The 26,537-nt window shown below is 41.5% G+C and overlaps 1 protein-coding gene across 2 annotated transcripts in view; it reads right to left on the bottom strand.

Annotated features, from left to right (window-relative positions):
* The window catches only part of LOC128693031 (mucin-5AC), a 213,601-nt gene that overhangs the window by 20,884 nt on the left and 166,180 nt on the right, over window positions 1-26,537 (bottom strand). For both annotated transcript variants that reach the window (XM_053782512.2, XM_053782513.2), the window contains exons 4-7: window positions 16,559-16,687; window positions 4,327-4,477; window positions 3,854-4,026; window positions 1,233-3,299 (exon numbers count right to left, since the gene is read on the bottom strand). In XM_053782512.2, the coding sequence (XP_053638487.2) occupies window positions 1,233-3,299; window positions 3,854-4,026; window positions 4,327-4,477; window positions 16,559-16,687 (2,520 nt within the window). The remainder of the gene's footprint in view (window positions 1-1,232; window positions 3,300-3,853; window positions 4,027-4,326; window positions 4,478-16,558; window positions 16,688-26,537) is intronic.

Below are 26,537 nucleotides of genomic sequence, written 5' to 3' on the forward strand. Positions count from 1 at the left end.
CAAGGAGAGTGAAAAATGGAATAAAGACGAGGGAAAGGAAATTTAAGAGTTTTAGGTGTGGTGGTAAGAAATAAAAAAACGGTGAGAGGTTTGGGGCGGGGGATGGATGGCCACCGCTAATGACATTTCAATCTATATGTAAACCTGCTCTTAAGATAATATGTTTACCCTACACCGAGTCTATCATCCTCCTAACTCAAGAGAGTTCTGCTCAAGATTAGACTCGCAAAACTTTTTTCTAGCAAACTTGTATGCAAAAATCCTCTCTCACACTACCCGAAGCGATTATTTGCAAACCATGTACTGATTAAATTTGCATTTTTAACCACACACAGATTCCGTAAAAAAAAAATGTAGCGTACATCATTAATATTGATGAACATTATCGTGTGAAATCGAGCCAGAGAAGCTTCAGCAAAACTTTGAAACCCTTAAGGTGAAGGATGCCTAAATGCTGGAGCTAATATCCCGTTTTTTGAATCAAATATGATTGTCTCCCATACCTGTATGTTTAGCTCTTAAAACAGTAGAGCTTTGAGATGAGGTTTCTGAGGGAAAATTCAGAGGCATGAATGTTTTCAGTGAATTCAAGGACGTGAATGTTTTGTGTTAAGAATTAGGCTGCTAGTAATATAATGACGCATATTAAAGCACTAGTTACTAGTCATAAGGTAGTATAAACCAGACCAGGATTGGATTTGCCAAGTCACTTAGTGCAAGACGGCCTAAATCCAGAGGTAATACATTTAACGAAGAGAGTCCCACCACCACACTAATCATTCACATGCCACAACAAAGTTGACAAACCCATGATATTGAATCACTGAACACTACATAATGAACCTCGTCTCAGGCAATGAAATATTAAACTAGCCGTAAAGTCACTATAAAGAACCAAACACCATCATCATACATTAATAATGACTATCAAGGACAAAAGCAATGATCAGTACTTCGTCCTGAACCCTTCCAGCAGGTTACCTCCACGCTGAAGGGCTCTTCATTTAAGGAACTGACGCCATTTAAAATTATGAAGGGGGCGGCATTCCCCACTGCGCTGACATCAGTGGTACCGCAGAGTTGTAATAGATATAAAGTTTTGTGGGTATGCCCGACTGAACAGTTTGCACAGCCTGTAAGCAAAAATAACGCTACCCTGGAAATACATCAAACCGACACCACGTATGATCCAGACCCGGTTGGTAAGTGGTTGCAAAATCACAGCACCTTACCTGAATGTGTGTTGGCAGTGTTGTTACTGGAATGATGGACACGTCGAGAACGAGGGAGGGACGCATGCAGACAGTGGGAGGTGAGAAGACGATCCACGGCCCTTGGGGACTCGCACACGCCAGAGTCGCTGCTGGAGGCAGAGTCTCTGTTGGCCGGGGGTTTTCCAGGTACTGAAGACGAGCGCCGCAGGATGCATATTCCCTCTCCTACCAGGTCTCTGGCAGTGACAGTGACTACGTCTGGTCTAGGGGTGACCTCCACGTCTGTACATACACTCTGGTCTGGGGTTACTGTCACCCCGTCTGTCTCAACACTGTCATGTCGCAGGTCACACCCACTATCTGTCGCAGCCTCAGAATTAAGACGGTTCTCTCGTCTACGTAGAGAGGAGGTGATGGTTTGTCGACGGGTTGGCGTGGCAGTGGGCGTGGTCGCTGGCGACGATGGCCACGCCTCTCGAGGCCTGGAATCTGCAGAAGTTGAACGTCGCGGCGCTAGGGACATGTAACGATGGGTAGGCGCTACCGACTGTGATCGTCCGTAGCGACTCTCCGTGATACTCAAAGATCTACTTCGATCCTTGACAGGAGTGGTCTTGGCTTCGTCCTTATCTTGTGTTAGAGATTCACAAGGCACGAGAGCGGCGGCGGGCAACGTAGGCCCCATAGGGAGGTAGTGTGGGTCTGAGGGTAACCGGGGCACCATAGCCAAATAGTGGTTCTCAGTGTCGCTACCAGAGCCACCGGTGGAAGGTATGGTGGCGGGCTCCAGTGTGGACGGCGAGGTAGGTGAGAGACGTGGTGCTACCTGCCCACCTTGAGTCTCTGGTAGCGCCGAGATGGTGGTGATGGTGGCGGCGGCAGTGGTGGTGGTAGTGGTGGTGATGGTGAGGGAGACAGAGGGCTGTCCGCAACTCGTGTGTGTAGAAGACTGGGTATGGACAGCAGCACCAGCCTGTGTGGAATTGGTTGCCGTCTTAATGTCCCGGACGTTCTCATAAAGAGCAAGACTTGCAGCAAACTCCAAGTTCGCGTAGTTGGCATGTGTGCTGGGGATAACTTCGTGGCGGCGAGGTGGGGGTGTGGGAGGAGGTGTGGGCGGCGGAGTGGGTGCCCGAGGCTTCCCTGTTTTTTTCCTCTTGTTTACAACAGCATATATCGCAGTTTCTTGCGACGGCTGATTGCTGTTTGGCGGAGTAGGTGGTGGAGGCGGATGTCTCAAAATGGTGCCGGTGTTGGCGTCTACCACGGGCATCCGTCCGTGTCCGTCTACTCTCAGTTGTTCAGACGGAGCGTCACCGTCCTCCCTGCGACCACACACCAGTGACCCAGCCCACCCCAGCATCTGGCCACAGCCGGGCGCCACAGAGATGATGCCTCCCTCACACCACACACCTGAGGCCGGAGCTACACCCTCGCCGGTGTCTCCTGCCTGACTGGCGGCGTCCGGCGCCAGTGTGGTGCCGGAGTCGCACATGACTAGACGACGTGGAGTGTCGTAGTGGGCGGCAGGCGGCGGCACCCTGGGCGGGGGAGGGATGTCGTAGTTATCCAGCGGGTTAAGTGCCACCCGAGGAGGACTGCTGAAGTGGCTGCCGCTGTCTGGCTGCTGCTGCTGTGAGGCAGCATGGTGGGGCGGGTGCTGGGCGAGGCAGCATGGCTGATGCCCCGAATGCTGCAAGTGACCAAGAGGGCGCGGGTGGTCGTACAAGGATTCTGGCGTAGGCGAGGGAGCAGCCACGCCCTCCCACGACCCCCGCGCCCAAGTGGATGCCCACCAGGTGCCCTCCTCACCCTCGTGGGTACACAGGTGGGGACCGGAACTGCTGACGGTGGAACACCCCACAACTGACTGACTCTGGCAGGAGGCGCGGCGGCTCCAGGGAGGCCAGGCTATGGAGTGAGCATCAGTGTAGTGTGCGTCACTGTGTTCTGGCACTGTGTCACGGGGAGACGTCGCCGTTGCCGTGGCCTCCGACGCCGCCAACGATACAGTCTCACTGCTCAAGTCCATCACGCTGACCTCCCGCAGCCACGACATCTCTGTGCGGCTCTCTGCTCGCGACCCTGAGAGTGATGTAAGACTAGGTCACTGCCACGGTGTTGTAAGATACACTCACAATACTAAACCTTCCACTCACCTGCCCAACATTCATTTAACACCAAGATAAAATAAATTTTAACCCCAATATTTAAAGGGGTGAAGGGGTAAGCCAGCAGAAAGCCTTGGTCTGATGACCAAAAGCTCCAGCTGTGGGTCATCATATGACTAAGACCTGCGTCAGGAAGCGGTTGTCTTGTTTCCTAACAAACCTTACCTAAGCAAGATAAAGTAACTAAAATATAACTGAATATTTAGAGAGGCTCCTGACGGATAAACACCCAGATGACACCCCAAAAAATCATTAACCTGACTGGGAAGATATTAATACGTCAAAAACTCAGCCTCCGAGTCAAATCATTATAAAGTATGTTCAAAAGTGACTGTAGGGAAAATTATACGACGTTCCCAAGGTCTTAGGCCACTTTTTAAGGTCGACATCTAGTCTGTGGGTTAAATGGAAATTGTTCTAGCTACTGTATTGTGACTGTACGAGGCTTAAGAGGGTAGATCAACTCACCTGTGCTGGTGGAGGGTCTGCCCCTGGGTAGGGCTAGCAGGCCGCGGGCAGCCTGGTCGATGGCGTGGGTGACGGCGTGGGGATTGTCAGAGAGAGCCACGTGTACACCCGTCCAGCGCCCACACCTCGTCCCGCCCTCCCACACTACACGCCCGTCCACCACGCCATACCTCCTGCAGGTCACACAGCACAGTTTAGCATAAAACATACGTTAACCCACTAGTGTGTAAGATCTTATCTTACATATTCATGAAACACAAAAGACCAACAATGTACTAAATGTGAATGTGGTAAATTTCTATTTTGAATCATGCACTCATTATAAACACGCTTGTTTACTCTCTCTCTCTGTCACACACACACACACACACACACACACACACACACACACACACACACACACACACACCATTCTGTTATGGTAATGTAGGTTCTGCCCATGCTCCTTCCTAGCCCAGTCTCTCTCCACTCACCTGAGGTCGTGGGTAGACCAGGCGGCCAGCAGCCGCGGGGGGTTAGCAGTGGTGAGACAGAAACGATGGTCCCTGACGTGTAGCCTGGCTGGACCCGCTGCTACCCGTGACCGAGCAGGAACCTGAAGTACCTGCACCAGGAACTGTTGCTCTAAGGGAGGAAACAGGAGTATGGGCTAATGCTCCGCTCAGGATAACATTAAGACAAAGGTATGGTCAGTGCGAGTTTCCAAGACATTTCAAGACAGTGTTAGTACTTTTAAAAGCATTGTGCTCCTTCATTTGAAGATATTTGAGTATGTCAGTACGGAAACAACATTTGGGACCGCCTTAAAGCATTCGCAATGGGCTGTGACACAGGCAAGAAGGATCTGAATCCACAGCTGGAAAATACACACACAAAAAAATGATAACTAGGAGCGAGAAACGGAAGACTGTGTAGAATAAATACAATGAACAGAATGGAGTCAAAACATTCAGTGATATAAGATTCTTCAACTTCCTACCAACGGATACAAAATAAAGTTACTGGAAAAAAACAATTTCCTCCAGGCAACAGTAAGACTTACTGATGACGCAGCTACCAAGCCCCTGGCTATGATGGCATCACATATAGAATAATTAAAGCGATTACTAATGACACTGTTTTGTGAATGCGATAATGTTAATGCAAGAAATTAGATTTTACTGAAAAGCGCCTACTTAATTATGCATCTCATACCCATCTTGCCTCTGGCAAGGCAGTGATAGAGTGAATGATGGTGAAAGTGTTTTTTTCGGGTCACCCTGCCTCGATGGAAGACGGCCAGCGTGTTAGATAGGAGTGAATGGAGACGAATGGTATTTGGGACCTGACGAGCTGTTGGAGTGTGAGCAGGGTAATAAAAAGTGAAGGGATTCAGGGAAACCGGTTATTTTTATATAGCCGGACTTGAATCCTGGAAATGGGAAGTACAATGCCTGCACTTTAAAGGAGGGGTTTGGGATATTGGCAGTTTGGAGGGATATGTTGTGTATCTTCATACGTATATACTTCTAAATTGTTGTATTCTGAGCACCTCTGTAAAAACAGTGATAATGTGTGAGTGAGGTGAAAGTGTTAAATCAGTGGTTCCCAAACTGGGGGTAAATTACCCCCTGGGGGTAATTTAACCATTTTTGGGGGGGTAATGGAGGGGTGACAGAAAAAAAGTTATGAATTCTGAAAATCAAGAAAACAATGCGGTACCCGGTATGAGGATTATTGTTAACTTTGTCTTAGTATATAAAGTTGTAAAGTAAACCTATTATAAGTAAGTAATAAAGTTAAACCAAATAACAATAAACATCAAAAACTAATATACAGTATTAGAAAAGAAGAAATATATAGCTAAGTGTGTGGAAACCCAAAAGTATTTTGACAAGTATGCTTCAGGACAAAAGTCACTCAGTAGCCCAGATCGACCTGTCCAGTACGCGTCACTCACTTCCTGAGGCTGCCTCTATTTCACACTGTCAGTTTATCTGTGAGCATCAGCCGAGGTAGACATAAGCTGGTATGAAGCCAAGAATTCCTAAACTAGCTTCAAGTATGCAACTCCATCCATCCCACTGATGTTCTTGACATCTTTGGTAATAGTCATTAGAGATGCACAATGTTCAAATACAATAAATAAAAGAAAATATCTCAAGTGTTTTAATTTAGCCATATATATCAATAATAGCAACATTTTGTGAAAGGGGTAACATGCTTTATGTGGCATGTTAAATTGGGTAACAAGCTGAAAAAGTTTGGGAACCACTGTGTTAAATGAAGAAAGTATTTTCTTTTTGGGGATTTTCTTTCTTTTTGAGTCACCCTGCCTTGGTGGGAGATGGCCGACTTGTTAAAATATATATATATATATATATATATATATATATATATATATATATATATATATATATATATATATATATATATATATATATATATATATATATGTCGTGCCGAATAGGTAAAATTGGTCAATTAGGAAGAACTAATTTAGAATTAAGTCCTAAAATTTTCTCTTATACGTTTAAAGATATATTTTTTCATTTACGTTAGTTTAACAATTAATAATTTTGTACCATAATAACCTTAGAAAACTTACCTAATCTTATTATAACAAGCAATTTAATTTAGCCTCATCCAACTAAATATATTTTAGAAAAGTTTACAATAATTTAATAACAACAGGTTCAGAATGATTTTTGCGAAATTATTACATACATAAATTTTAGCTTGCCTTATTCGCCAAGAAAAGCGTTGGTAAAGCCAAAATAGCAAGTTTTACCTATTCGGCACGACATATATATATATATATATATATATATATATATATATATATATATATATATATATATATATATATATATATATATATATATATATATATATATATATATATATATATAATAACACACACTTCGCCGAACAAGCGAAATATTTAGAAACATTTAACTGTGGCCTGAGAAGACTCAAACCTACGAGCTTAGAGACGAGGTACGCGAGAAATCCACATTGAACTTGCGACGATGTATTGCTTATCTGAGGAACAAAGAATTCCAGCTGGTTCGTTAGGCAGACTATCTCAGCCCTGAACATGTATTGGTTTTTCCCGATGAAGGCGCTCCTCTCCAGGTGCTTCACTGCTCTCCCTCCTGAAACTCTTATCCAATACTTTCGTCTAGATGCATACCAGTGATACTGACCTTCTGTTCAGCGCCTGAGGAGTGTCCCTCTTCGTAAATAATAGAAATATATTATTTTTTTTTTAGTTGTCTGATAATTTTCCTGTCTTTGCGACTTGATAAAAACCAACATTAATTATGGGTTTAAACAGTAGTTCTAATCCATCCCCAGTGAAGGTAAGTTCTCAGCTCCCATGACTTCATGTGTCCACATTCTTCACTGCATCTTTTGTCTGGTGGATGTCTTATAGTGTAGCTTGAGTTTCCCTGGCTGCCATGTTCCTTGGCATGTCTTGTTCCTTTACGAGCATCTCCTTGAATATTGCATTTACTTCCTAGCACACTTCTCTATTGTCTTGCTTTTCTTAAGTGTTCCTTTTTTCAGTCTTATCACTTGGTACTTTACATCCACTGGAGTTATATTATGTGAAAGAGAGAGTGAGCGAGTGAGTCAATGACAGAGACAGTGAGAGAACAACTTTTCGTTTAGAATCACAGTGTACATCATTCTAAAACACAACATTTAAAGCCATAATCATCTCTGATAAACAAACGCACTTTAATCCCATAAAATCGCGATCACCGCATGAAAATAAAAGACCAAGGTATATTTACCAAGCTTCAACATGGACTCGAGACGACGACCTGGCAGCAGTAGGCACACTATCGTTTGCGTGAGGGTGGGGTCGTCGAGGCCGCGCAGGATGACAAGACTCAACCAAAGTATGACTCTCATGACTTGGTAAGCCGCTAGCGATCCTCAACTCCTTACAAGAATGTTCATCAGCTTGCCCCAAGATGGAGATGGTTAGTGATGGCAGGGTGAGAGAATGAAGGCAGTGACCCACATGTGCCTGTGACCTGGTTAGTGATGGCAGGGTGAGAGAATGAAGGCAGTGACCCACATGTGCCTGTGACCTGGTTAGTGATGGCAGGGTGAGAGAATGAAGGCAGGGACCCACATGTGCCTGTGACCTGGTTAGTGATGGCAGAGTGAGAGACCCACATGTGCCTGTGACCTGGTTAGTGATGGCAGTGACCCACATGTGCCTGTGACCTGGTTAGTGATGACAGGGTGAGAGAATGAAGGCAGTGACACCAAACAAGCCTGTGACATGTCCTGTCCAAGTTTCGAGGCTTCCTTTACCTTAGCAGTGTTGACCGATTCCCTAATCAACCAGGCTATTGTTGCTAGCATTCAAGGAACTGAACTTACCCTTTCATGCCCCTGGCGCTATATGACCCCTGCCGGTTTAATGCCTCCGCATAATACAATGATAATAATAATAGATCATTCTCAAAGCTGGAACAGCACATTAATGTTCACGACTAATGTTTACATGACCAAGCTTTACATCAGCAGTAAGAGGCAATAACATTTATTATGCTTGGCACTTAAAGAGGATTTAACACAGCAACAAATACTCAAGACTAACACACACACAGTACAAAAGAGGCACTTGTAAATGACGCTTAATACTGGCAGGGTGAGATATTAACAGAGAGAGAGCAAGAGAACGAGGATGTGAACACGTATGAGAGAGCATGAGAAAGAGAACACTGAAAATAACTAAATTACGGAGGTACTGGTAATGATCTTGTGTGGCCAGATGAGACTAGAAAAGCAAAAGACTCTCCCCACTCTCCAGCTCTCACAACTCGTAGCACGAAAATGCAGCATTTCCATAACATTTAAAAAATGCACGCATTCTAGTTGGAAAGAAAGGAAGGTAATCAGGTTTGATCCAAGGAATGAGAAGGAAGCTCTAGTTTCTTCGACCGAGGCCCTTTGGTGATACGAAGAAAGACAAACGGAGTAAAGGTGTTGGCAGGCAGTCAGCAATTTCAGCGGTGTGTGGGAGGGAGGGGGGTGTATGAGTGCCTGTGTGTGTGGGGGGGGGGCTGGTGTGTGTGGGTGTATGTGTGCCGGTGTGTATGTGTGCCTGTGTGTATGCATGTGTGTGGGTGGGTGTATGGGTACCGGTGTGTGTGTGTGTGGGTGGGTGTGTGTGTGTGTGTGTGTGGGTGGGTGTATGGGTGCCTCTGTGTGTGTGGGTGGGTGGGTGTGAATATGCATGCAGGTGTGGGTGTTGGCGTTGGTATTTTTATATTTAGTTACTGTGAAGGGCAGGTGCCCTGTTAACAGTATTATGAACCTGATCCTGCTACTGGTTCCTATACAGTAACTTAAAGCATATTCTGATCGGCCTCATATTCTCAACACAGATGTAATTTTCTTACACGACTGTCAGGTTTGTTATTTTACTGTGTAGGTGTCACTTTGCCAATGTTTTTAAAACAGCATGTGCAGTAACTTAGGTATACCTCGTCTGGAATCTTCACAGGCTGTGATGTATCTTATGAAAAACATTATACCCTCTAAGATAAAGCTTCACAAGTGTAAATTTGCCGGTTTATTGACAAACTTGGAACTGCGGATTCCGAGCAGTCAGTGGAGAACGTCTCTTCTGATCGATTTCAAACTTTCAGTAATGGGGGATTTTTGCTCAAAGGAAGAACCACGTTGTTATTGTGCTATGGAAGTCTTTATTTGAAAATTTCATCAATTTTTCTGTGCTCTAAGTTGAAAATCCATCTTCTGATCGTCTTCAAACCTTAAAAACTGGTATATCAAAATCAAATAATTTTTTTGTACTGATCTTGGGCTAAGTGCCAATTTGGCAAATAAAAGAAATGGGAACCTTTTTCCTGCGATAACTTGAGAATGCAACTTGTGCGAAATTTCAAACCTAAAGTTCTGTTGTATTTTGCTCAGAGGAAAGTTTGTATTGTTACTGGCAGTGTAAGCAATGTTCAGACTTTATTAAATTAGGATATTGGCTTCTGAGTGATAACTAAAGAATGCCCTCTCTGATTGGCATCAAATCTTCAAGTCCAGGGTATGTTACTTAGTGGAAAGTTCGGATTGATTTTGGGCTTTGTAGGTGAAAAATTTTCATTTTTAATTGAAGAAATTGGGATGTTAGTTTCCATTGATTAACTTTATGAATGTCTCCTCGGATCAGCTTCAGATTTTCACCACTGACATTTAACTGCATTAGAAACTTATGCTACACTATACTATTTTCATTGTGGTGCAGATGGCTGCCTTGGCGGGGTACAGGGCACAAAGATACTAGGCTTCTCGGATTCTGCAGCCACGGCAACACCTATAGTTAATTCTTATATTTTTAGGCGCACATATATACATACTCAACCAGTGTAATATTAGCCAAAAAAATTCCATGACATCCAACACTCCTGTAATGTGTATGTTAATACAGCTATGATAATGTTACCATATTTAAAAAAAATTCATAACTGCATGACTGTCAAGATACAAAAACTCTTACATTTCTACTTTCTGCCTTTTTTTTTATCAGGAAAAAGCACTAAAACCACAGGAGTCATATACCGCCTGGAGAATGTGAAGCATTCAGATTTAATGGAAGAATGTTCAACTCCTTGGATCAAGAGCCCCCCCCGCAAGCATCATGTTTATTAAAGATACGAATGCAATACGTACATTTTACTTATAAATGAGTACTACAAAACATATTGTTTTAAAATTTGTATATATTAATAGTGTGCTGCTAGCCTATTCTATATGATAGTTACATAGTGGGAAGAAAAGTCATGTGGATATCGTAAGTATTCCAGCAAGGGTTCATTAGCTACAGAAGCTTCAAATGTATCCTTCCAGCATAGCTGGAGTTACTATCACTTGGGAACTACCATCTCTCAGGATAGTCTACCCCATACACATGAGAAATGTATCTAATGAAGTCGCCACGCAGTGACCACTTTATTAGATACATTTATTAGGTGCTTTTTTTCCCCCCCAGAACATCCTGAATTCATGGCTTGGATTCAACAAGTTGCTGGACATATACCTTAGAGATCCTGGTGCATGCTGACATGATAGCATCACGGAGTTGCTTCAGATTTGTAAGCTGCACTTTCATGCTGTGAATCTCCTGTTCCACCATAACACATAGCTTAACGCTAAATTCAAGTTCCTGTTCCGAGCTGACTGGAACTGATAGGAGTGGAACTCGGTCTGATCTTCTACTACTGTAACCCATCCACTTTAAGGGTCGATGTGTTGTGCGCTCAGAGATGCTCTTCTGTAAACCTCTGTTGTAATGCATGGTTACTTAAGTTACTGTCATTTTTCTGTCAGCTTAAACCCGTTCAGCCATTCTCTGGCCTCTCTAACAATGCGTTTTTGTCCACAGAACTGCCGCTCAGGTATTGAGGTGCTGCCACGTAATTAGATGATTAAATATTTTTACTTTAACGAGCGTGTATAAAGGAGTGTGTGTGTGTGTGTGTGTGTGTGTGTGTGTGTGTAGATAAAATTTAGAATCATTATAAGCCTAAGAATATGGTGACGTAATTTTTTTTATATTTTTTTATATATGGTATATATAAAAGGCTACATAACATCAGCAGTGGTCTGCTGCCATGTTCTGATAGTTACTGTGTTCACTCTTAGTACAATACTGGGTTTGGTTCTCAATCTTTACAAAATCTGAAGATATTCTGGATACTGGTTATTACCAATTTTGAATACATGGCGGTTAATTATATGTAAGTAGGTTCAATAACGTTTGGTTAACCAAAGAATAACTTGTATTTAATTTCGTCCATTTAGATCATGTATAAATTGATGCAATAAAAAAAAATGAGAAAACGAACTTGGAGTTTGAAGGAGAGTTTACGTGACGACAAGAGAAGTGTAGTGGAGTTTCAGGTTACTGGAAAGGAGAAGCAGAGGTAGGATTCTATTGCCTCATGTGAGCAAGCAACCTCAACCAGAGGATGGATGTTGCTGACTGTTATATTGATCATTGCTGTATATTGTTGGTGATGCTGATACTGGGCTTCTCATCCGAGGAAGTGGAGCCACCTCTTGCATTTCACGGATCAAACCTGATTACCTTCCATTCCCACCTACGGAATTCGTAGGGAAATGACTAGCGGTCAGTGTAGAGAAGAATCACAATTACATCAGATGAGGTTCATTTGCGAATGATAGTTGTAGTGATGACGACGATAATAATACTGATGAGACTTCTGAGAGACACGAAGAAAATGCTATATTTTTCCTTTCTGGCGAAAATACTGACAAGGCATCAGCAAGTTCACATCAGAATGCGTGAAGATCTACAAATGTGCTGGGCCATGTTACTAGTGTTAATGTAGTTCCTAGACTTTTATTCAGTCAAAAGTTGACTGAGCATGTTAGTCGTGTATTAACGAAATTAAGAATTAATGTAAAACATTTTTATAATTGTGTACATTCAGGTAAGTAAAATCTGTTTCAGAGTAATTGTTGTATTCAAGTTTGAACGTTAATTATTCAACTGATGTTTAATGAATTCTCGGCTAATTTCAAAGGTAATAATTGGGAAAATTAAATAATTTTGTGACCGTGTCTTAGATATAAGTTGTGTTTTACTCTCAGTAATTGTGGACATTTGTTGTAAATTTAATTCCTTGCTGATATCTGCTAGTTACTGAAGTATTGTAACTCTCAGTGTTAGTGTCAATGCTAGGTCTCAAATGTTATTTAATGTTAATTTATGTTTAGTATAGATCTGCTGTTTGTTGGATTTTAGTCATGCAAAGTTTAAAGTAATGAAGGTTATTTTTCTATACAAGTGTCAAACTGGGTTCATAATCTCTGAGGTTGTTTATGCCCTTCCACCATATCTGGTTCTTACAAGTGTGTTATAACCTGTCTGTTAACCAGCTTGCCTTCAATTGTTAATCTTTTAAGGTTTATTGAAAATTCGTCACTCAAGAATTTGTAGAAAGACTAGTGTCGATCGACTTTTTTTTTGTTTTTACTCATAGTATATTTTCAAGATTCTGCTTTGTATACAATCAGTTTTCATTGAAATATGACTTTCTGTTGAGTACTGCCCATGAGTATTGCATTCGGTCATTCACTATAGTTATTTATGTGACAAGGTCAAGTTGTAGCGGACCGAACTATCAGTTTCCTTCCTCATAAGGAGTGCAACGGACAAGTAGTAGCAGCAATACATACGGCAAGAGGCATTCTTGAGCTTCCCCCAACGCTTGGGATTAATGCCCAACGCTGGGGTGTGGCTCCAAAAGGATCCTGTACTGTTTGCTGCCTTTGCACCTCCTGACATCGTCTGCTGCTATGCAGCTGCCACACGGGGTAGGGGTTTGTGGCAGCCCGAGGTGCCTAACTTCTCCCTCCGAGTCCCGTGGGGGCGGGAAATGGGACTAGGCCTGGGGACATCTGGTCCCAGAAGACGAGGAGATACTTGTACCTCCTCCCATGGCAGGCACTGGTCTTAAACACTCCCACGACAGGGAGCCAAGGCCGGGCCACCTCTTGGAAAAGGCCCTGGTCGGGCGATGATGCCGGCGAATCTACAACAGAACATTCCTTCCTCAAGCTTATGACACAGCTATCATAAGGTACTCTTCCCTATGAGCAGATGCGCATTGCTTGCTTCCCTTGTACGGATTCTCTGAGTGTCAGTTCAAGCAAGACTGACCAACTGATTACTGACTTACATCAAACTCACCACCATTCATATACCATTAAACCAGAGTATTGTACATTATGGGTTTTATCCCTTACTCTGTTGTGCCAGAATCCAGGTAAAACCCTGAGCAACATTAAGCAGCGAGTCATGAAACTGTAATAACACAATTTCAAACAAATCACAGAACGGGTGGAGCGAGTACTAAAATTCAAGAGGCCAGTGTGTTAACCACTGGTCCATGCCGCCCCAACAACAATCACCAATCTAGGTATGTTAGCATAGGCAACACTGCTGCAGGTAGAAACATTAGGACGTGTTTCCTTAATACACCTTCTGTCCATGTTCACCCATCAGTAAAATAGGTACCTGGGTGTTAGTTGACTGGTGTGGGTCTCAGCCTGGGTACAAAAAATGACCTTATTTGCCAGAAATGCTCTGCATAACAAGGGGCTTTCTATAGAGTTCTCTGTCATTGATGTCAGCTAGGCCTGTATACCTTATATATGTAGAAATAAAGATTATTATTACTGTGACCACAGTTGGATGAATCTTGTTAGGCCGGTACGGCCAGTGGTTAATACAGTGGCCTGCGAGTTTTAGGTCTCGCCTGCTATAAGTTCAAGGCTCACCAGTTCTGTAATTTACTAAGTGAGCTGTAACATCACTCAGTAGAGCTGTAACAACACTCAGTAGAGTGAGCTGTAACAACACTCAGTAGAGTGAGCTGTAACATCACTCAGTAGAGTGAGCTGTAACATCACTCAGTAGAGTGAGCTGTAACAACACTCAGTAGAGTGAGCTGTAACATCACTCAGTAGAGCTGTAACAACACTCAGTAGAGTGAGCTGTAACAACACTCAGTAGAGTGAGCTGTAACATCACTCAGTAGAGTGAGCTGTAACATCACTCAGTAGAGCTGTAACAACACTCAGTAGAGTGAGCTGTAACATCACTCAGTAGAGTGAGCTGTAACATCACTCAGTAGAGCTGTAACAACACTCAGTAGAGTGAGCTGTAACAACACTCAGTAGAGTGAGCTGTAACAACACTCAGTAGAGTGACCTGTAACATCACTCAGAGTGAGCTGTAACATCACTCAGTAGAGTGAGCTGTAACAACACTCAGTAGAGTGAGCTGTAACAACACTCAGTAGAGTGAGCTGTAACATCACTCAGTAGAGTGAGCTGTAACATCACTCAGTAGAGTGAGCTGTAACAACACTCAGTAGAGTGAGCTGTAACAACACTCAGTAGAGTGAGCTGTAACAACACTCAGTAGAGTGAGCTGTAACATCACTCAGTAGAGCTGTAACAACACTCAGTAGAGCTGTAACAACACTCAGTAGAGTGAGCTGTAACATCACTCAGTAGAGTGAGCTGTAACATCACTCAGTAGAGTGAGCTGTAACATCACTCGGCAGTGAATTTGATAATGGTATAATACCAACTAGTTGATAACACACGTGTACAACAGTTAAGTATGTTCCGAAAAGTTTCGCCTAAACAGTAGGCTTCTTCAGTCGAGTACAGATAAGGCAGTAGAGGTGTTAAGACGATGTAATCAATCCATCACCCTCGAAGACAGTGTCGAGGTGATCAGTCCCACAGTCTTGATTCTGCTCCATTGTCTGGATCATTGTTCCATAGTCAGGAATAGTGTTCCAGACTATAGGGGTAGAACTCTTCTCTAGACCGAGGGACTGACCACCTTAAAACCATTTCTTCGAGGGTGATGGACTGATTGCATTGTCTTTCCATCTCCATTGCTTATGCTGCCTAATCTGTATTCAGCTGAAGAAGCCTACTGTGTAGGCGAAACGTTTCGGTATATTATTATTATTTTAATCAAAAAGAAGCGCTAAACCTACAAGGGTCATACAGCACGTTTCGGTATAAAGATACCTAATTGTTGTACATGTCTGAGTTGCAACACACTGCAGAGCTTCAAGACTGCAGAGCTGCAACAAAAACTGAACATTACAAGGTTGGAGCAATTAGCGCCAGCGAGGCTTCGTTTACCTGACAAACACTCCTTGACAAACTAATTTGTAGAGTTTTTTTTTTAGCGATGTTTCGAGCTCCGATGCTGATTCTGTTGACAATTCTCAGGAGCACAAATGTTAGGGAAGGAAGTAGTGGGTAGGTAAGGGAGGAGAAGGTAAGGGGAGGGCACATGAGGGGAGAAATAGAGAAGGGGATGGCACAGGAGGGGAGAAATAGAGAAGGGGATGGCACAGGAGGGGAGAAATAGAGAAGGGGATGGCACAGGAGGGGAGAAAAAGAGACGGGGAGGGCACAGGAGGGAGAAAAAGAGAATGGTATAAGGGAGAAAGAGAAAGTTTATTTGAAGAGGTCTTGCTATTTGTATTTGACAAAACAAATCCAAATATCAAATGGCTCTAGTAAGATTCATTCAACTAGGCATATTTCTGTACACTGTAGAGAGGTTAGTATGGGCCGCCGCTGTGACCACAAATGCAACAACACTTCATAAGTTACAACAGTCAGAATCAGTTAAAACTCCCCTTAAACTATCACTGATAAAGGAATAATTAAAATATGACACCATATATTTTAAGCAAATATCCTATATGTGCTACCTACAGATGAAATTAAAGTTTATATATATATATATATATATATATATATATATATATATATATATATATATATATATATATATATATATATCAGTCCACAGGAGGGATATGGGGAACACAATAAACTAGCCACTTTGGCAGCAATATCTAAAAACCTTATCTCCTGAAAGCTCACAGAGGTCTGTACAGGCCCTCTGGTGAAGTAGGAAGATGATAGAGATACAGAGAGTCAAGAGGAAAATAGAAACGGAGAACAAAGCAGCTCTTGATCAAACTCTAAAAGACTCGCTGGCACTGACCCTTTTCACTGGCAGTGCCATAATACTGACGAAGAACTCTTAATCCTGGGAAATGTTACTTCCTTTCCCTTGGTTCTAACCTACCTTTAATAACATTTAGGACTGACCTTCGCCAAGCGTTGAGGTCATTTTGACCTGCCATTGCAACATCCGCTCCCGGGTATCGAAGGCCACCACCAGGGTGACATCCTTACACAGCAGACCCAATGTGTGGCTCTCCTTGTCTAGGGTGAATCCTGAAACACAAACATCCACACTTTAGTGACGTGTATAATAAGACAATTTATATTAGGAGAGAGAGAGAGAGAGAGAGAGAGACCTGCCTCACACACTGAAACAGAAATATGTACTTATTAAGAACCTTTATTACACACAGGAATGAAAGGAGAATCTTGTATTGAATGTTAGTAGAAATTTTCATCTTTGCTTGTCACTTTACGTCTTCATGTGGCAAAAAAATAAGACCAGCAATATTACCTGAGTTTCTAGAATAAAAAGTCACAAGATCACAAGATCGAGGCTGCAACAAAGCTACAAAAACCCGCAACTGGGAGAGGAACCTTGTGACGACGTTTCGGCTCATCCTACCCCATTGTCCAGGGAGGACCGAAGACCAAATGATACAGTACGGCTGTTGGGAGTGGTGGTAGTAGTAGTAGTCAGCAGCAGTAGTAGTAGTAGTTGTAGTAGTACTAGTAGTGATGGTGGACGGTTCTACTTTTCTGGCCCCAGGTGTAACTTGACAGTGGTTCGCGACGGATAAGGTTCCTAAGTGTGTATATATATATATATATATATATATATATATATATATATATATATATATATATATATATATATATATATATATATATATATATATATATATATATATATATATATATATATATATATATATATATATATATATATATATATATATATATATATATATATATATATATATATATATATATGTCGTGCCGAATAGGCAGAACTTGCGATCTTGGCTTAAATAGCAACGTTCATCTTGCCATATAGGACAAGTGAAAATTTGTGTTTGCAATAATTACGCCAAAATCATTCTGAACCTAACGAAAAAAATATATTTCACTGTGTTTGTTTAGTATTAAATTATTGTAAACAAATCTAAAATATATATAGTTGGGTTAGGCTAAAATAAATTATTCTTGTTATAATAAGGTTAGGTAAGTTTTCTAAGATTCTTTTGGTGCAAAATTAAAAATTTTTACATTAACATTAATGAAAAAAATATATCTTTAAACGTATAAGAGAAAATTTTAGAAAGGACTTAATTTAAAATGAGTTCTTGCTAATTGACCAGTTTTACATATTCGGCACGACATATATATATATTTTTTTTTTATTATCACACCGGCCGATTCCCACCAAGGCAGGGTGGCCCGAAAAAGAAAAACTTTCACCATCATTCACTCCATCACTGTCTTGCCAGAAGGGTGCTTTACACTACAGTTTTTAAACTGCAACATTAACACCCCTCCTTCAGAGTGCAGGCACTGTACTTCCCATCTCCAGGACTCAAGTCCGGCCTGCCGGTTTCCCTGAATCCCTTCATAAATGTTACTTTGCTCACACTCCAACAGCACGTCAAGTATTAAAAACCATTTGTCTCCATTCACTCCTATCAAACACGCTCACGCATGCCTGCTGGAAGTCCAAGCCCCTCGCACACAAAACCTCCTTTACCCCCTCCCTCCAACCCTTCCTAGGCCGACCCCTACCCCGCCTTCCTTCCACTACAGACTGATACACTCTTGAAGTCATTCTGTTTCGCTCCATTCTCTCTACATGTCCGAACCACCTCAACAACCCTTCCTCAGCCCTCTGGACAACAGTTTTGGTAATCCCGCACCTCCTCCTAACTTCCAAACTACGAATTCTCTGCATTATATTCACACCACACATTGCCCTCAGACATGACATCTCCACTGCCTCCAGCCTTCTCCTCGCTGCAACATTCATCACCCACGCTTCACACCCATATAAGAGCGTTGGTAAAACTATACTCTCATACATTCCCCTCTTTGCCTCCAAGGACAAAGTTCTTTGTTTCCACAGACTCCTAAGTGCACCACTCACTCTTTTTCCCTCATCAATTCTATGATTCACCTCATCTTTCATAGACCCATCCGCTGACACGTCCACTCCCAAATATCTGAATACGTTCACCTCCTCCATACTCTCTCCCTCCAATCTGATATTCAATCTTTCATCACCTAATCTTTTTGTTATCCTCATAACCTTACTCTTTCCTGTATTCACCTTTAATTTTCTTCTTTTGCACACCCTACCAAATTCATCCACCAATCTCTGCAACTTCTCTTCAGAATCTCCCAAGAGCACAGTGTCATCAGCAAAGAGCAGCTGTGACAACTCCCACTTTGTGTGTGATTCTTTATCTTTTAACTCCACGCCTCTTGCCAAAACCCTCGCATTTACTTCTCTTACAACCCCATCTATAAATATATTAAACAACCACGGTGACATCACACATCCTTGTCTAAGGCCTACTTTTACTGGGAAAAAATTTCCCTCTTTCCTACATACTCTAACTTGAGCCTCACTATCCTCGTAAAAACTCTTCACTGCTTTCAGTAACCTACCTCCTACACCATACACTTGCAACATCTGCCACATTGCCCCCCTATCCACCCTGTCATACGCCTTTTCCAAATCCATAAATGCCACAAAGACCTCTTTAGCCTTATCTAAATACTGTTCACTTATATGTTTCACTGTAAACACCTGGTCCACACACCCCCTACCTTTCCTAAAGCCTCCTTGTTCATCTGCTATCCTATTCTCCGTCTTACTCTTAATTCTTTCAATTATAACTCTACCATACACTTTACCAGGTACACTCAACAGACTTATCCCCCTATAATTTTTGCACTCTCTTTTATCCCCTTTGCCTTTATACAAAGGAACTATGCATGCTCTCTGCCAATCCCTAGGTACCTTACCCTCTTCCATACATTTATTAAATAATTGCACCAACCACTCCAAAACTATATCCCCACCTGCTTTTAACATTTCTATCTTTATCCCATCAATCCCGGCTGCCTTACCCCCTTTCATTTTACCTACTGCCTCACGAACTTCCCCCACACTCACAACTGGCTCTTCCTCACTCCTACAAGATGTTATTCCTCCTTGCCCTATACACGAAATCACAGCTTCCCTATCTTCATCAACATTTAACAATTCCTCAAAATATTCCTTCCATCTTCCCAATACCTCTAACTCTCCATTTAATAACTCTCCTCTCCTATTTTTAACTGACAAATCCATTTGTTCTCTAGGCTTTCTTAACTTGTTAATCTCACTCCAAAACTTTTTCTTATTTTCAACAAAATTTGTTGATAACATCTCACCCACTCTCTCATTTGCTCTCTTTTTACATTGCTTCACCACTCTCTTAACTTCTCTCTTTTTCTCCATATACTCTTCCCTCCTTGCATCACTTCTACTTTGTAAAAACTTCTCATATGCTAACTTTTTCTCCCTTACTACTCTCTTTACATCATCATTCCACCAATCGCTCCTCTTCCCTCCTGCACCCACTTTCCTGTAACCACAAACTTCTGCTGAACACTCTAACACTACATTTTTAAACCTACCCCATACCTCTTCGACCCCATTGCCTATGCTCTCATTAGCCCATCTATCCTCCAATAGCTGTTTATATCTTACCCTAACTGCCTCCTCTTTTAGTTTATAAACCTTCACCTCTCTCTTCCCTGATGCTTCTATTCTCCTTGTATCCCATCTACCTTTTACTCTCAGTATAGCTACAACTAGAAAGTGATCTGATATATCTGTGGCCCCTCTATAAACATGTACATCCTGAAGTCTACTCAACAGTCTTTTATCTACCAATACATAATCCAACAAACTACTGTCATTTCGCCCTACATCATATCGTGTATACTTATTTATCCTCTTTTTCTTAAAATATGTATTACCTATAACTAAACCCCTTTCTATACAAAGTTCAATCAAAGGGCTCCCATTATCATTTACACCTGGCACCCCAAACTTACCTACCACACCCTCTCTAAAAGTTTCTCCTACTTTAGCATTCAAGTCCCCTACCACAATTACTCTCTCACTTGGTTCAAAGGCTCCTATACATTCACTTAACATCTCCCAAAATCTCTCTCTCTCCTCTGCATTCCTCTCTTCTCCAGGTGCATACACGCTTATTATGACCCACTTCTCGCATCCAACCTTTACTTTAATCCACATAATTCTTGAATTTACACATTCATATTCTCTTTTCTCCTTCCATAACTGATCATTTAACATTACTGCTACCCCTTCCTTTGCTCTAACTCTCTCAGATACTCCAGATTTAATCCCATTTATTTCCCCCCACTGAAACTCTCCTACCCCCTTCAGCTTTGTTTCGCTTAGGGCCAGGACATCCAACTTCTTTTCATTCATAACATCAGCAATCATCTGTTTCTTGTCATCCGCACTACATCCACGCACATTTAAGCAACCCAGTTTTATAAAGTTTTTCTTCTTCTCTTTTTTAGTAATTGTATACAGGAGAAGGGGTTACATATATATATATTTATATATGTCGTGCCGAATAGGCAGAACTTGCGATCTTGGCTTAAATAGCAACGCTCATCTTGCCATATAGGACAAGCGAAAATTTGTGTATGCAATAATTTCGCCAAAATCATTCTGAACCTAACGAAAAAAATATATTTCACTGTGTTTGTTTAGTATTAAATTATTGTAAACAAATCTAAAATATATTTAGTTGGGTTAGGCTAAAATAAATTGTTCTTGTTATAATAAGGTTAGGTAAGTTTTCTAAGATTCTTTTGGTGCAAAATTAAATTTTTTTACATTAACATTAATCAAAAAAATATATCTTTAAACGTATAAGAGAAAATTTTAGAAAAGACTTAATTTTAAATAAGTTCTTGCTAATTGACCAGTTTTACATATTCGGCACGACACACACACACATATATATGTGTGTGGAAAAGAATCTTTCCTCCGTAAGCCATGCGTGTCGTATGAGGCGACTAAAATGCCGGGAGCAATGGGCTAGTAACCCCTTCTCCTGTATACAATTACTAAAAAAGAGAAGAAGAAAAACTTTATAAAACTGGGTTGCTTAAATGTGCGTGGATGTAGTGCGGATGACAAGAAACAGATGATTGCTGATGTTATGAATGAAAAGAAGTTGGATGTCCTGGCCCTAAGCGAAACAAAGCTGAAGGGGGTAGGAGAGTTTCAGTGGGGGGAAATAAATGGGATTAAATCTGGAGTATCTGAGAGAGTTAGAGCAAAGGAAGGGGTAGCAGTAATGTTAAATGATCAGTTATGGAAGGAGAAAAGAGAATATGAATGTGTAAATTCAAGAATTATGTGGATTAAAGTAAAGGTTGGATGCGAGAAGTGGGTCATAATAAGCGTGTATGCACCTGGAGAAGAGAGGAATGCAGAGGAGAGAGAGAGATTTTGGGAGATGTTAAGTGAATGTATAGGAGCCTTTGAACCAAGTGAGAGAGTAATTGTGGTAGGGGACTTGAATGCTAAAGTAGGAGAAACTTTTAGAGAGGGTGTGGTAGGTAAGTTTGGGGTGCCAGGTGTAAATGATAATGGGAGCCCTTTGATTGAACTTTGTATAGAAAGGGGTTTAGTTATAGGTAATACATATTTTAAGAAAAAGAGGATAAATAAGTATACACGATATGATGTAGGGCGAAATGACAGTAGTTTGTTGGATTATGTATTGGTAGATAAAAGACTGTTGAGTAGACTTCAGGATGTACATGTTTATAGAGGGGCCACAGATATATCAGATCACTTTCTAGTTGTAGCTACACTGAGAGTAAAAGGTAGATGGGATACAAGGAGAATAGAAGCATCAGGGAAGAGAGAGGTGAAGGTTTATAAACTAAAAGAGGAGGCAGTTAGGGTAAGATATAAACAGCTATTGGAGGATAGATGGGCTAATGAGAGCATAGGCAATGGGGTCGAAGAGGTATGGGGTAGGTTTAAAAATGTAGTGTTAGTGTGTTCAGCAGAAGTTTGTGGTTACAGGAAAGTGGGTGCAGGAGGGAAGAGGAGCGATTGGTGGAATGATGATGTAAAGAGAGTAGTAAGGGAGAAAAAGTTAGCATATGAGAAGTTTTTACAAAGTAGAAGTGATGCAAGGAGGGAAGAGTATATGGAGAAAAAGAGAGAAGTTAAGAGAGTGGTGAAGCAATGTAAAAAGAGAGCAAATGAGAGAGTGGGTGAGATGTTATCAACAAATTTTGTTGAAAATAAGAAAAAGTTTTGGAGTGAGATTAACAAGTTAAGAAAGCCTAGAGAACAAATGGATTTGTCAGTTAAAAATAGGAGAGGAGAGTTATTAAATGGAGAGGTAGAGGTATTGGGAAGATGGAAGGAATATTTTGAGGAATTGTTAAATGTTGATGAAGATAGGGAAGCTGTGATTTCGTGTATAGGGCAAGGAGGAATAACATCTTGTAGGAGTGAGGAAGAGCCAGTTGTGAGTGTGGGGGAAGTTCGTGAGGCAGTAGGTAAAATGAAAGGGGGTAAGGCAGCCGGGATTGATGGGATAAAGATAGAAATGTTAAAAGCAGGTGGGGATATAGTTTTGGAGTGGTTGGTGCAATTATTTAATAAATGTATGGAAGAGGGTAAGGTACCTAGGGATTGGCAGAGAGCATGCATAGTTCCTTTGTATAAAGGCAAAGGGGATAAAAGAGAGTGCAAAAATTATAGGGGGATAAGTCTGTTGAGTGTACCTGGTAAAGTGTATGGTAGAGTTATAATTGAAAGAATTAAGAGTAAGACGGAGAATAGGATAGCAGATGAACAAGGAGGCTTTAGGAAAGGTAGGGGGTGTGTGGACCAGGTGTTTACAGTGAAACATATAAGTGAACAGTATTTAGATAAGGCTAAAGAGGTCTTTGTGGCATTTATGGATTTGGAAAAGGCGTATGACAGGGTGGATAGGGGGGCAATGTGGCAGATGTTGCAAGTGTATGGTGTAGGAGGTAGGTTACTGAAAGCAGTGAAGAGTTTTTACGAGGATAGTGAGGCTCAAGTTAGAGTATGTAGGAAAGAGGGAAATTTTTTCCCAGTAAAAGTAGGCCTTAGACAAGGATGTGTGATGTCACCGTGGTTGTTTAATATATTTATAGATGGGGTTGTAAGAGAAGTAAATGCGAGGGTCTTGGCAAGAGGCGTGGAGTTAAAAGATAAAGAATCACACACAAAGTGGGAGTTGTCACAGCTGCTCTTTGCCGATGACACTGTGCTCTTGGGAGATTCTGAAGAGAAGTTGCAGAGATTGGTGGATGAATTTGGTAGGGTGTGCAAAAGAAGAAAATTAAAGGTGAATACAGGAAAGAGTAAGGTTATGAGGATAACAAAAAGATTAGGTGATGAAAGATTGAATATCAGATTAGAGGGAGAGAGTATGGAGGAGGTGAACGTATTCAGATATTTGGGAGTGGACGTGTCAGCGGATGGGTCTATGAAAGATGAGGTGAATCATAGAATTGATGAGGGAAAAAGAGTGAGTGGTGCACTTAGGAGTCTGTGGAGACAAAGAACTTTGTCCTTGGAGGCAAAGAGGGGAATGTATGAGAGTATAGTTTTACCAACGCTCTTATATGGGTGTGAAGCGTGGGTGATGAATGTTGCAGCGAGGAGAAGGCTGGAGGCAGTGGAGATGTCATGTCTGAGGGCAATGTGTGGTGTGAATATAATGCAGAGAATTCGTAGTTTGGAAGTTAGGAGGAGGTGCGGGATTACCAAAACTGTTGTCCAGAGGGCTGAGGAAGGGTTGTTGAGGTGGTTCGGACATGTAGAGAGAATGGAGCGAAACAGAATGACTTCAAGAGTGTATCAGTCTGTAGTGGAAGGAAGGCGGGGTAGGGGTCGGCCTAGGAAGGGTTGGAGGGAGGGGGTAAAGGAGGTTTTGTGTGCGAGGGGCTTGGACTTCCAGCAGGCATGCGTGAGCGTGTTTGATAGGAGTGAATGGAGACAAATGGTTTTTAATACTTGACGTGCTGTTGGAGTGTGAGCAAAGTAACATTTATGAAGGGATTCAGGGAAACCGGCAGGCCGGACTTGAGTCCTGGAGATGGGAAGTACAGTGCCTGCACTCTGAAGGAGGGGTGTTAATGTTGCAGTTTAAAAACTGTAGTGTAAAGCACCCTTCTGGCAAGACAGTGATGGAGTGAATGATGGTGAAAGTTTTTCTTTTTCGGGCCACCCTGCCTTGGTGGGAATCGGCCGGTGTGATAATAAATATATATATATATATATATATATATATATATATATATATATATATATATATATATATATATATATATATATATATATATATTTATTTATTTGGTGAATTATGCCAGAAATTAGAAAGGACTTAATTTTAAAGGAGTTCTTGCTAACTGACCAGTTTTACCTATTTGGCACAACATACATATATGTCGTGCCAAGTAAAACGCTTTAATTGTTGATAACGCTTCAATGTCGTAAACATGAACACACTGGAGAGGAGGAGAGAGATACATGATATATACCTGGAAAGTACTTGAGGGCCTAGTCCTAATTCGCACACTGCCATAACATACTGGAGGTATGGAAGAATGTGTAGAATAACCCCAGTGAAAATCAAGGGTGCCGTGGGTACAATAAGAGTATATCGTATAAATATACATTGTCCATCTTGCCAGAATATATCAGAAACACTGCTGGAACATGTGTAGAAATCTTCAAGAGGAAACTAGACAATTTTCTCCACCAAGTGCCGGATCAGGAAGACTGACGGGTCTAGCAGCAACAGGTTTATTTGACCAGGCAAGCACCACACTAACCTGGCCCAGCGCCCGGCTGCTAAGTAAGATAACTATCTAGACCCATCAAATGTATATTAAAGGTAATGGAAAATTTGAAAAATTAAAAACTGAAACTGAGTGCTTAACAAAGCACTCGATAGAGTAGAAGAGAAAGTGAGAGACTTAAGATTGATAAAGTTAAATCTTGTATTCAGCCACAACAACATTGTGACAAGATGGATAACTAAAACCTTCAAAACAGAGATGCACAGCCACTGATGATACTTTCAAAGTTGGGACTTACGTGATGGATATTTCACGGGGTCAACACTCCCACTTCCCGGTTCCAGACCAGGCCACCTAGTGGCTTAAGGCCTGATTAACCAGGCTGTTAATGCTGGCTGCACTTAGTCCAACGTATGAATCACAGCATCGCAGGTCAGGAATTGATTAAAGGAAACTGCCCAATTCCCTCTTAAAATTTGGAATATTGCTATACACTAGCAAATCCTTTTCAAGCAAGCGAAATCCCAGATCTTCATAATATTTTCAAAACACTGCCCTTATAAATTCCAACAGTTATATATATCATTGGGAGCTACTAAATTACCTTAAACTATACTCCAGGGAGAAAGATGCATCATTATTGACACCTGGATTGATCACAGTTCTGCACAGGAAAATTACTCTTTATAAGAGTAAGATGCTCAGTAGACTGCAAAAAATCTGCAGTGAAAAACAGAGGTGCAATGAGTGCAATAAGAAATATATTAAGTATAAAAAGACTAACACTTTTCAACACTTCCTTGACACACAAAACCAATTACCAATAGACCCATAGCTGTCTTGAAGGAGTAATTTGATAAGCTCCTCAAGTGAGTTATATTCAACATTAAAATGGTATAAAATACCGACAGGTTGTTAGGTAAGACACATATGCAACAGTTAGCTATCTTTATTACGAAACGTTATTGTTTCAGACTTCGGAACAATGCTCTTCTCCAGACTGAGGGACTGACCACCTCAAAACTTTAAGTGTGATGGACTGATTACATCGTCTTCAAGTCTCTTCTGCTTCTATCAACTTTTCTGTACTCGACTGAAGAAGCCTACGGTGTAGGCGAAACGTTTCGTAATAAAGATAGCTAACTGTTGCATATGAGTTATATTCAGTTAGGCTGTTGTACCTATGTTATAGTGCGTGTAGCTAAGCACCAACAACCTGACTGATCAGGTC

Source organism: Cherax quadricarinatus, chromosome 38 (genome assembly GCF_038502225.1).
Source record: "Cherax quadricarinatus isolate ZL_2023a chromosome 38, ASM3850222v1, whole genome shotgun sequence".
NCBI classification, from domain to species: domain Eukaryota; kingdom Metazoa; phylum Arthropoda; class Malacostraca; order Decapoda; family Parastacidae; genus Cherax; species Cherax quadricarinatus.